The sequence below is a fragment of the Varroa jacobsoni genome, unplaced genomic scaffold (genome assembly GCF_002532875.2).
Source record: "Varroa jacobsoni isolate VJ856 unplaced genomic scaffold, vjacob_1.0 contig00183, whole genome shotgun sequence".
Taxonomy (NCBI): Eukaryota; Metazoa; Arthropoda; class Arachnida; order Mesostigmata; family Varroidae; genus Varroa; species Varroa jacobsoni.
The window spans coordinates 82918-95776 of NW_019214424.1; the positions used below are offsets into that span (position 1 = coordinate 82918).

General features: G+C 40.1%; 1 protein-coding gene across 1 annotated transcript in view; it reads right to left on the minus strand.

The window, feature by feature from the left end:
- Positions 1–2285: 2285 nt before the first annotated feature.
- sli (slit guidance ligand) overlaps positions 2286–12859 on the minus strand; it is a 71394-nt gene continuing 60820 nt past the window's right edge. The window contains exons 15-23 of the mRNA XM_022851373.2: positions 12516–12659; positions 12057–12128; positions 11121–11510; positions 10896–10967; positions 9446–9517; positions 8746–8981; positions 8006–8247; positions 6626–7826; positions 2286–6226 (exon numbers count right to left, since the gene is read on the minus strand). Of these exons, the coding sequence (XP_022707108.1) occupies positions 5976–6226; positions 6626–7826; positions 8006–8247; positions 8746–8981; positions 9446–9517; positions 10896–10967; positions 11121–11510; positions 12057–12128; positions 12516–12659 (2680 nt within the window). The 3' untranslated portion in view covers positions 2286–5975. The remainder of the gene's footprint in view (positions 6227–6625; positions 7827–8005; positions 8248–8745; positions 8982–9445; positions 9518–10895; positions 10968–11120; positions 11511–12056; positions 12129–12515; positions 12660–12859) is intronic.

Below are 12859 nucleotides of genomic sequence, written 5' to 3' on the forward strand. Positions count from 1 at the left end.
TTATTAAATATAAATTGTTAAAATTTATTAGCGATATCAGGAACGATAAGGAGTCAGGAGCAATTTTTCTACGAAAATTGACTTTGCAGCAAATGCTTTCATAGCCCAATTAACACCTATAGGAATTCGTTGAGAAGAAACCCATTTTCAACCCATTGCGCGACAGATAAATAGATAAGGTTTTTTATAATTTTTACTCGAAAATATCTAGGTAAAGGTATATGTATTATACTATTAATCAACTTTTTGAGATTAATCGATTTGCATCGAAAAAAAAAGCTCTCCTTACGTGAAATATTGTGATAAGTTTTCGGCTGCCAATATGAATATTTAGATATATGAGCATGCATTGCATTTAGCGCATCGAGATTAGTACTAAGTCCTTCCCCCACAAAGACTGACCTGTGAGAAAAGTCTTATCGTCGTAATGTCACAATCGTGAAGAAGTTGTTACATCCGGCTTTGGCCTTTTTTATACCGAAGATCTTAATCGTTTAATAGAAATTTGTTGACTATATCGACTACAGAAATTTCAATTTAGGTGATCAAGGACTTCTGACCGATACCAGAAGCGATTCCTCTCACAGAGACCCTCATGTAAGTGTTCGGGCTGGCATTTGTCAGAAGAAAAATTTCCATGAAAATTCCGTCAAAAATATAGCCTACATCAGCTCCTATAGCTTCGTCATAGGTACACATGGGAGGCTTCTGCAAAAAAAACAACTCCTTAAAGAGGTCAAAGCTCAAAAATGCAGACACCACCAGCTGTAACGTAAACTGTAATAAATACATTAGAATAAGGACGAAATTAGCATCAGGCCCCTCTAGTAGAAGAAAAAAAAACTACTTCGTTGGAAAAGGTATTCACACGGTTAAATAGTATCAATTACGATGATTCATGTTATTGTATTATTTATAAACTATGTGGATAAAAGTCATAATTTTACCTTTCAATTAGAAAAAATTAGTAAGCCATTGAAGATTAGCCCTCAACGTGGCCAGTGTGAAGCTCGGAAGAACGAATGAAAATATATGGGACGCGGTACCAGATCTATTCATATTAATTGTTTTTAATTCTAGAAGTGTCATTTTTGACAGTCACGCATATTCAATATGGCCACCCTTCGTCGTGTGGATTCGAAATTGTTCATTGTGAGTGTTTTCTTTACCATTTTGCCGACGTCTCCTCGATAACACGAATGATCAAGTTAACGTTGTCATATCGAAACTTATTGGCCGCTAGTTACGATAACACTTTAATAATTATTATAGTAGTCGTATGTATTCATAACAGAACATTCTCGGACAGCCGGCCTTTCACCAATCGGCTTTTTCGAGCTGTACGCCATTTTGTTGTAAAACGTTTCAGCTACTCGTGGTTATACAGGAGTTTGTAGAACATGCAAATAAACTTTTTTAATGATATCGTCACTTTTCTGGAAAATGTCTGGTATAATAAACGCTCCATCACTTCTGCTTCTTCTGTAGTCGCGTGCTACGCCGATTTGCAACGTGGCACACTGTCGACTTGAAGTGGTCCAAGACGTTTATTATCGCACGGAAGTTCGTCCAGCGCATAGAGGTTAAATGATAGTTGATACTTAATTGAATTAAAAAAAAAAAACGCATTGCTCTTCGTCATAGCGGCTTTGTCGTTGCACTATAGGGTTAACTGGTTTATATATGCCACGAGGAGTAGCGAATGAATGCACAACAGTTAAGATCAAAAAATGTCTTCAAAACAAATGTCTATCAAAAAAATTTTATATATATATATATATATATATATATATAGCTACTGAGTCTCTGGAATAGAATCATGGATTATCTTATTTATCCTGATTATTTGAATGTAGAAGATCAAGTTAGTTGTTCAAACTTTTGTGGGACACAATTAATTCTGATTCGTAACTATCGGCTACTAGGGAGCTAAAGGTCAACAATGAATATTCCGTGTGCAATAACGTAAATTTTAAATTTTACCGATGGAATATCGGAATAAAGCTTCCCATGCACTCCCAAGTTGTTGAGTCTTTATTTGTTGCTCCCAAGTTACTCCCATAACAACATAGGATCCGCTGATTAAAAATTATTCAAAAATAGTGTCCTATCTAAGTAACAAATGAGACCATTTAGGACAAAAGATATTAGCAATAAGAATTATGCTGTGTTGATGCAGTCTCTAGTGGTCTAAAAATTGCTATTCGTTGGTGCATACCTATCGAAAGTAGGTAGCATAGCTCTACCTACCCGCGTATATAACCTACTGCATTTAGAACACTAGCTTGTTTCAATTACTCATGTCCGAAGACCAGCTTTATTTCATGTTTTAAATTTACACTCTGATAATATAATAATCATGTCTTCGCAGAAGGCTACATGTACCTCATAAGTCAACACTCTTGTAGTACCATAATAATAATAATAATGTCAGTAATATCTTATTTTATCCATCAGTATCAAGACATTGATCTGTTGTCCACACGTACTTGTTATTTCAATTCCACCTACAATATCATCCTCATTAACCACTCAGTAAATTAAATCTATCTGCACTGCTTCGACGGGCTATGCGGCACTTCGATTCGGTCTTTGTTATTTATTCTCTTCGGTTCCAATCAGCCTTCGGACATTCGTAGGACATCACCGAATTTTTTTCGCATTTCTTGAAAAACTGACCGATAACTTAGCCGTGCTATTGCCTCCATTTTATTCGATTTCGATGTATTTCCGCAGTGCTTCTTATTACGGCTCTCTACATCATGTTTATTTCTATCCATCTGTTCATTTGTTTAATGTCTTGGTATATAGTATATCGAAGAACGTGAGCCACATATAAATACATAGGTATACAGGTGTTCAAAATAAACTGGGACATATTTTAGCGACCTGTTTGTTTGTTTGTTCACCAGCATTTATTAGTAGTAGAACCAAGCCAGTTCCATCTGGACTACCTGGCGGCGTGAAAGCAAGAGCTTTAGAAATTCATTTCTCATTCTACCGGAATTCTTACGCACAGATTAGAATCCGTTTTAAAGTGGGCGCTATCCGCCGCCTGCGGGGTCGTCCTTGCTGGCGATGGCTATCTCCGTCTGAATTTTTCGGGCCCTTTAATTTTTAAGCTACCAGTCTAACGTTTGGTAATATTTGTATATGATCAAATATACTTAGATAGAACTCAATCCCAATTTATCCCGAACACCATATATATTTATGCCATTTACATACTACATGATCGTGGTTGTCCGGGCCTTAATAGTGACAAGCTAAAATACAAATGCTCACTCCCGTCATCATCACCATCGTGTTCCGCACACCACCACGAAAATCCCTTTGTTTCATGTCCAGCACATAGCAAACCCCAATTATCTGTTTTATCATGTTTCCCGCTTTCTCACTCACCACCCCACATTTGCCAACGCTATAGGTAGCAGTTCCACTGTGTTATATACAAGAAGATATTCTTCTGTCTTATATATGTGTGTGTGTGTCTGTTCGTGTGTCTGTTTTAATCATTTTTAGGCAAATAATATGGAACATCAATAGTTCAGATCATATAAATCATAATAACCAATATAATCTATCTATAGTAATAGCAATAACAAAGTGGAAATAAAGATCGAAATATTTACTTGGCGTGCCTGTGTACACGCATTTTTTGTTGCTACTGTTCTAGCATCTGGTACATACAATTTTTATTTTTTTTTTAAAATCATCTCATCAGTATGACATATCAGCCGTTCCTATGAAAGTCGTTTGGTTCTAAAGCGGATTTCTCTACGCTCTCTTAAGTATGATGTTATACATTTCAGCTATGGTATATGGACATTTTTGTCGACCGACCGTTTTTCTACTTAGAAAATTTATCTGTTCGATAGTGTTTTCATCTAATGCCCTTTCAATGTGTGTCTGTGTGAACATTCAGGATGATAGAAAATTGATACGCATGCAGTACGGTCCAGTGTGTGTAGACCGAGAGTATAAATAGCATGTATATATACGAATAAATAATAGTACACAACATATTTGCTTTGTATATATACATGTAATAACACTAATGGCAGAGAGGCTAGGAATACAGAAGAAGAATGTTTAGAATACACAATAGGACAATTTCTTTTTTGTACGCGTTCGAAAAAATGTTTGTTATCGGCTGTTGATAAACATGCGTTTGTTAATGAATAACAACTCTCCGCGAGCCAAATGTAGATCGATAGCGGGATACGAATGGAGACTTACAACCCCACGTATATTAGCAGACCTAACCTTGGGAATTGTAATGGGTCCAAGATGTTCGATTGGAGATGAGAAAATGTTGATGACTATAGTACGACTTGGTCGAAAGCCTCCATTTCTTGGGCGGAGATATACTTCAAGCGCAGTTGATATTTTCCTTCGGAAGAATTCCTTCTCACAAAGATGTCTCCGTGTGCTTTTTGAGACAGTTGAAAAGGTTGAAGAACTCGCGCAAAGGTCGTGTCCTTTCGAGAATGTAGCAGTGCTTTCGTGTGTACTATACGAATCTCCAGCAGTAACCCTGGAGATCTATGATCGTCTGCGTTAATAGATGAAATATCTGTCCCATGATGACTTAAACCGGCCCAGAGAATTTGCGACAAGGACGCTACAAAGATCCTAAGGAAAATAATTGCTTCAAACTGCCCGATTTCCAGTCAGGAGAAGCAGCTTAAGGAAAGCGCGTAGACATTATGATCAGTATGGGGTTGTTGCCGATCGTTGAAATTATCAGTGATTATCAAGATTTTATGCATTGCACTTACTAACAAAACAATTTCACCCACGAATGTACAGTGTGTTAGGCAAAAAAATTGTAATGCCTAATTAGGGCACATCTAGTTACCTTGGCAACATTGATCGGCATTGACGAACAGGGCATGCATGTTCAATAGCAATTATTTCGCAATAGGCGTCCGAATCATAATGTCCTTAACGTTCTAAACCTGTACAGATTATTGTGCTTAGCTTACTTGAGTACAAACAATGATTTACTTCGGTAACGATAATGGCTATAGATAGATAAGCCTGAGATGAGAAAGCTTCGTTGGTTTGTGTATCATTAAGGGCTACCTCGGTGCTGTGCAATCTTATTAATAAACAACATCATGTCTATGCGACGTATTAGTGAGTTGTTCTATGTAAACTAACGTTATTCTGAGTCTTGTCAGGTAACTCAATCGATGCTTATCATATAGTAACATAGCGGCCAACATATGGAGTCACCTGCCAAGTAATTTTATAAGTTATCTTCTACCTTGGCTTCTGCTCGAAGCCCTGAGATTAACTTGAGATGAGAACTTGAGAGAGGAAAAGTTGGTGATCCCTGTATGGCGATCCGCAATATCATCTAGCACAAAGTAATCACTTCTGTTTTGGATCCTAAATGGATACCGACAACACAATCTGATTCCACACATACACACATCGAGAGCAGAGAATGTGTTACCAAAGGTGGGTTGATTGGTAGTTTGTTAACCCGCTACCTAAGGCGGTCAAGCTCGAATATGAAAGAAGACGCTGCAAGATACTTTCGCAAGTGTTTTAGCATGAGGGCCAACAATTCCTTGAATGAAAGTCCTTTAGGATGCCAATATGATGTTTCTCGAGCCGCAAAGACATCAAATGTTGCCTTTTGTATTGCGAGCATACAAACTACAGCTTTCCATCTCTTACTGAAATCACTGACGGGCCCCCTTCCATTTGATTCCTCCATTTGACAGCGCACTGTTCAGAGGATGTCCATCCCATGTTCATTGAAGCCAGGACTGGATATTGAAGGGGGGAGGGGGGTGGAGGGGATCAACTCTAAACCTCATAGAGGCATATATATTTTTCTGTACCACACTTTCATGTAGAGTAGGTGGTCGAGTGTACTTTTCTGTTCTTCGTTTATAATGTATTTATGGATGTAGTAACCAACTACGTAATTTTTAGAGTAGTATATTTATATATGTCATTCAAATGTCGTCGCAATTACGCTCGGTGCAGGCGCATTTTCTGATGATTTCGACCGTTTTGGTGTAGGCACCGGCTGGGTTCTCTGGACAAACCATTTTGACTTGTCTCCGTTTACTTTTCTGAGCCACAGGCCGGCAACAGGCCTCGCCACATCCTCCAACGCACACGGCGTTCTTCACCTTCTTGGCGGAACGACACCCGTTTTCGTCACGCACGTAGTCGTGCGTTCGCTGCTTCTGACAGGTCGGTGCTATAGGGCAGTAACACGGAAATTAATAGAAGCAATTGTTTTCTCGTGAAATCTTTATTGTCTCCCACATCCTACACATGCTATGGATAATTAGATAAATATAACTTTTTAGCTTAAAACATTTCGCCATAGGGCTTTTAACGAAAACATAGCGAATGTCGCAGACACGAAAATCAATCAATTTTTTTTCAAAAAATCAAATTTTTATTTGTGTCCGAACCTTTCTTTTCTAATCAGGCAGTTTCTATAAAATAAATTGGTGAGGCATTATTATTTGACTGTTGAGGTTTAGTTAACCCTTTTTGTAGCTTTGTCCGATAGATCGGAGGAGAGATAGGTGCTCTGTGCAGATAACTACTTCAGAAAAGTGTGAACGTTGGAGTCTGATTTTGTACTAACCTTGATCGCAGAAAGGCCCACTCCATCCAGGTCGGCACTTGCAGTCATACGAAGTTGAAGATGTCTCTCGACATTTGCCCTTCACGCACTGGTGGTCATCGCACGGCTTCTTGCCATTATTTCGGCCGCTATTTGGCGTTAGGTGGGCGGCACATCCAGGTGAGACACGCTGCTTATTTCGTGCATTCATCACATCTTGCGACACTTCGTTGATAAACACGCCCTGCATGCAGCCGACAAAGGACGTGAAATTTTTGAGGTGCCATAGCCGCACGGCTGCTTCAGCCCGATCTGCAGGCAAGCCACCGATATAGAGCGGATTGCTCGCATCCAGGTCGAGGTATTCGTTTGCTCCGTCGTTGACGATGCTTCGTGGATTGCCATCATCTACCCGCATCGTCAGGTTTCGGCCCCAGAGTAACAACTCAAGTGAATGAAATGCACCGTCCGATACCTCTTCGTAGCTGAACACATTAGACGCCGGATAGTTGCCAACGTCGTACGATACCCGAACGTGTCCTTTGAATAACTCAACGGCCAGATGATGCCCCTTCTCCTGACTACCGTCGTAAGCGAGAATACCAAACTTGTGCGCGGTAGCGAATTGTATAGTGAGATTGGCACTGGGCCTGGTGGCCAACGTGTCGAGTTCTACAAACGATTCTTCTCGGAAGCTGACACTTGATAGGATGTCGCATCGTTTGCCGGTGAAACCTGGTGTACAACGGCATTCGTAGTCTGACCCATCAGTATCGGGTTGAAAACACACCCCATGAACGCAGTCATGCTCTTGACAGGGTGATGTGCGAGGGTACATCATGGCTATTGTTGGTGCTATCTCGCAAAACGTACCGGAATAACCGTCCGGACAGAGGCACCTGTACGTGTTGAGCTCATCGATGCAAGTCGCCCCATTTGCACAAAGGTTGTCGACGCAGTCGTCAATATTCGACGAACAGTTAACGCCGGTAAACCCAACGGGGCACACGCAAGTGTAATGCGTCTCGTGGCTGATGCATTCAGCGCCGTTCTCGCACGGATTGAAATCTTCTGTGCAGAAGTTCATTTTTGTTTCACAGAACTCGCCCGTATAGGGCATTGGGCAATAGCAACTGTACCCATTGACGCGGTCGACACAGGTACCGTTATTTTCACAACGATGTTCGATACAATCGTCAATGTTCGTTTCGCAACGAGAGCCCTGCAGAAAAGTCAGCAGAAGAACAAAATGACATCGTCTTAATTAATAAGTGTGCCGACATGGCACAGTGATTCTACAGTGACTTGTATGTGCTGCAGCTCTTTTCGGTACTTCTCAAGAACGCCCTCGATGATGCGAGATGCTGCACCTAATGCATATATCACAATTAATGTACTAACCTCATAACCGGCCGGACAGTGACAAGTGAATCGGCCAGCATCCTGTGGTTTGCAGAGTCCGTCATTGAGACAGGGTTTATCGAAACATGCGTCGATCGTGTATTGGCAACGATCACCGTGGAACCCAGGGGCGCAGCTACATTCATACTTTCGCATAACCAATGACGTGCACGTGGCGCCGTTCTCGCACGGGAAAGTGAAGCACGCGTCACATTTGGCTCGAATATGCGCCGGAGCACGTTCTGTCAGAACGATTTTTAAAAATTTTTAGTGACTAAGGTCACTTCGACTGCGATCAAAGACCTGCACGCCCTTGACTCGTTTATATATTTCTGTCAGCAAAAACAAATCTTGTAATATCCTATTTCACCAAAATTATCTAAAATAGGAACGATATGATTTTTTTTTTTTAAACTAGAGCTCACTTTCCGAGGAAGTGTATTACCGTAAATTTAATCACAAAAACACTCTTCCTTTCTAAGTAAATTCTAAAACTGGTACACGTACAAAGAAGACTGCTATTGAGCTAATTTTTTCTAATACAAGCATCGAAAATGATAACACCTTAATACGTTGTGCATTGATGAACTATACTCGTAGTTGAAAGCATTTCGGGGAAATCCTAAAAACAAAAAAACGTTCCTGAATCAACCTCTTTAACTATTTCTTCCTATTTCTATTTAATAGTATAGCGTGATAGCTAGTGCATTACAATATTGCAACTGAAGCTACAGACTTACGTGTGCATACGAAGGCGTTCGATGGTGCAGTGAGGACAAGTTTGTCCTTCATGTGCGGCGGTTCGGCACAACGGGCGATGCCAGGCTCAATGAAGTCCTTCTTGATCCAGTCGGAAGCCCAGCGCATTTGGCAGTCGCAATAGAGCGGATTGGATCCGAGAGCGATGTGAGTAATGGCGGTTAGGTCCTTAAACGAGCCCTCGGGCATTATAGAAATCTCGTTGCCGTGCAAGGACCTGCCACACACAGACATACATTAAAATAATAACCTCGACTATGAGCCCCAAGCTACGAAGCGAGCCGTTCACGCGTCATGCCCCATGCCTCTACTGTACAAACTCGAAATGAACTTTATAATTTAACAAGTCACTATTTATTCATCGCAGAGTCATCTGTCCCGTCGGTTCTCGTCATTGCCGTCAACGTTTAGTGGCCTCGAGCGTCGCAAACGAGACACGTTGCTTTCCAACTTCTGACAACTTAGATTTAATATATAAACGCCTAAATAGAGGCCAATTTCCATTACTCCTATTTTCGAATACAAAACTTTAAATTTGAATTCCTTAATCGTTATAATACCTATATATATATATATATATATATATATAAGGAAGCCACTTAAAGACACGCTTCTGCTTATTGGGATCAACCCGCTAGACTAGCCTATACTAATTTGCTGATATATCAACAGTATACGTACAGCACTCGAAGATTTTTTAGTCCTCGGAAGCTTTCATTCTGAATACATTGCAGCTTGTTGTTCGTTAGGATCCTGAAAGGGAATAGAGGAACGGTAGACCGAATCAGTTGATTGGTTCGGTAAAACAGACGGAATAGCAGAAGCGGTAACAGGCGGTGAACAAAACACAGTGTGGACATAGAACTAGATTGGGAGAAGGACTGATCATTAGTATAACCCCATTCGCTTTCCAAAGGTTCAACATTGTTCCTTACCAAGACTAGCATCTATCTCATAAGCCTACTCTGAGTACGAACTTTACTTTTCTACTCGATTTGAAAGCAGTCAGAATTTATCTAGATATCACTATTGCTTCCTTTATCCCTCTTTGTTTCTTTAGTTCTATTCTATCACCAGTTCGCCGCCATCGTCATTATAAATCACTATGCTTAACTTAAATTTACTATGTTGCTTAATACAATCCACGTTTATGTGCGTCTGTCATCGTCTTCTATAGGGGTTACACTCTTATTGAAGACCTATCCTCTGCCTCGGACTTTTTGTACGCAAAATGCATTTGTACTGAGCAGTGGATCAGATCAGATCAGAAATATATGAAATGCACAGAAGAACACAATTCATAGAACACGTGTGAAAAAACGTTTCAATGATCCGAGAATGGATATTTAAAAGAAAATTTCCACTCACCAGGTTAACTGTACGTTTATAAACTAGGTATATATGAACGATGAATAAACAGTGCTATAAAAGACGGCGTTTTCGTGGAAAACTTCTTTCTTGCTCTTTATTTGGTGCACGCTATACACTAAGTTACATATTAGTAACACTTAATAAATATACAGTAATGGTTCCTTTCAATGTTATCTCTTAACTATCTATTCTACTTTCAGTTCTTTTTATCTAGCGATAGGCTAAAGTTGCTGGCAAATGAAAAAGTATTATGCAAGCGTTTCATAGATTAAGCGACCAATTGTTCAAATAATGCCTTACTGTAATGTATTACAAAAAAAGGTCTATAAAAGTACGATTAAAAATTCCCGACGTTTCCCTGGAACAAAATAGCATTTAGTGGTAACGACTAATGACGTAGGATGCAACCACTTTAAACCAGTAGCATAATTCGCTAACTGTAAACCTAGAAACCTAGAAACGAGAACGCTTAATACGGACAGATCTTTATAAAACATCTTAGCAGATCCTTTCAGCTATACATGTAAGCTGTCCAAGTGCCAACCTACCACACTAATGATATTCATATTGAAACTTTATATAATAATTACCGTTCTACTAATACCGAAAACAGAAAAGCTAACTTTCAAATAACGTATCGTCTCAACACACTTTATTCCTACGTGTTCCCATAAAGGAAGAGCAAAGCCCACAGATAAATTTAGCCATTAACAGGAAGTTATTCATAAATATGTAAGTAAAATAAACCAATGGAACTTACAGAGCGTTCAGTTTGGTGAGATTAGAGAACGCGTTGTTGGGTATTATTGTGATCTTGTTGTTGCTTAAATCCCTGCAAAAGAAACGTACTTTAGGGTTACAAGCTAAGACCATTGAATCAGCTGTAGTTGAGATTCGTATGTTAGTACAGACTGTTGTAGCATTAGTAAAATCATAGATTTCCTAGAATCTTTCCCTAAGATAAGCGAAACCTTTTGGTACTTACAGCTTAGTTAATCCATAGATGCTGTTTAACTGTGGCGAGATTTCATCGATGTTGTTAAAATCGAGGTAGAGCTCCTGTGTGAGCGCAAGATCAATTCGTCTTGGTATTGAATTGAGTTTAAGTCTCGAACATCTTACCACCTGTTGGCCTCCACTACCGCTACATGAACAGCCCTTAGGACACACGCCGTCAGTCGCGCACTCCTCTTCATCGGGATCTTCTCGGTTACAGATGAAATCACCAGCCAGGACGTCTGCAACGGGTGAGTCTTTGAGGTCTGACGGACCTCCTCCGCATGTTGGGCCGTCAACCGTTACCGACGTGTCCCTCAGCCAATGAGCCAACCACCGCAGATGGCAGTTGCACACTAATGGGTTTGCCATCAGGTTACTGCATAAGTGATGATACATCATACAAGTAAATGAAATAAGAAAAGGTCAGTTGGAATACACTTCCTATTAATACTTATCGTTCGAAGCTTTTTTTGAAGAACATATTTTGCACACTTTATGCAGTCATAGGACAAATCTTTAACCGATTCGATTACTACTGTCTTTCCTCTGCACGGTCGTTACGCGTAACCGCATGCATCTGTAATTTTACGCTCTTTCTACATATTAATGTATACATGAAATGGCTGATTGCCACTAGTTCTGGCCCGTGGGCAGAAATCTCAGAAAGGAAAGAACGTTCGCCAGCGATTCTATTCACGGTCTTTTAAGTCTACGATGTCGATTTCTTTTTATAATAATGGCAACCTGCCACCTGTACCACGAAACGTGTACGGAAAAGCTCATCCTAATTGATTTACTTATATTAATTGTCACGTTAACGCCCTCAATAGAAGATAGAGAGGTTCGCGTAGAGGCGTCACGTTTCGCTGTGTAGTACTTATCAATCGAAACTGACGCACTAGAAATGAGCAAAATCACTTACAGTGTCTGAAGATTGCGTAGTCTTACAAAGCTGCCCGGTGCAATGCAACGGATTTTATTGTCGTTCAGGGACCTTGACGAACACAATCATCGAAGACATAAGAATCAGATCGCAGAGCGGTGATCAGCAAACATGAAGAGAAATGATACTATGTAGCTTTTACATATTATATATATATATATATATGATACGAAAAATCTAAACTCCTAGCGCATTACATACTATTTTTCTTATGTTATTAAAGGGATCGCTAGGAAACCATCTGCAAGAAGTCGTTGTACCTTTTCAACGTCCAATAATTCTTCCGAAACGATTAGGACGAAAATTAATTTTGAGTACTATATACCGATAGTAACAAAACTATGAAATTCATACACGAACGCTCATTAGGGCGTGCTTCGCAGCTCACACAGGTACGCTGAGTACTTTTCAAGCTACAAACTAAGGAACTGTTCTTACAGTAGCTGTAGAGAAGGCAATTCCGAGAAGGTGTCGTTGGTAATGAACACAAGCTGGTTAGAGCTGAGCAGAAGGTTCTTGATCGACGAAAGGCCTGCCAGCATCTTCGGCCGGACGTGTCGTAGTTCGTTGTCCGATAAAAGTCTGCAATAGAAACAGGACCCCGGGAAATTACATGAGTATCTATTAGCACTTAACAGTATTCTATCTTTGTTGCTTGTTAGTGAAACGATAGTGGGAGGCCCAATTCTTTATTTCTATATTTTTAAAGCATGGGCCTAACTACCTGAGGAAGTGTTCATTTGGATCTAAGACGCTGCACCATCTTGAACTGAGAGACTAGT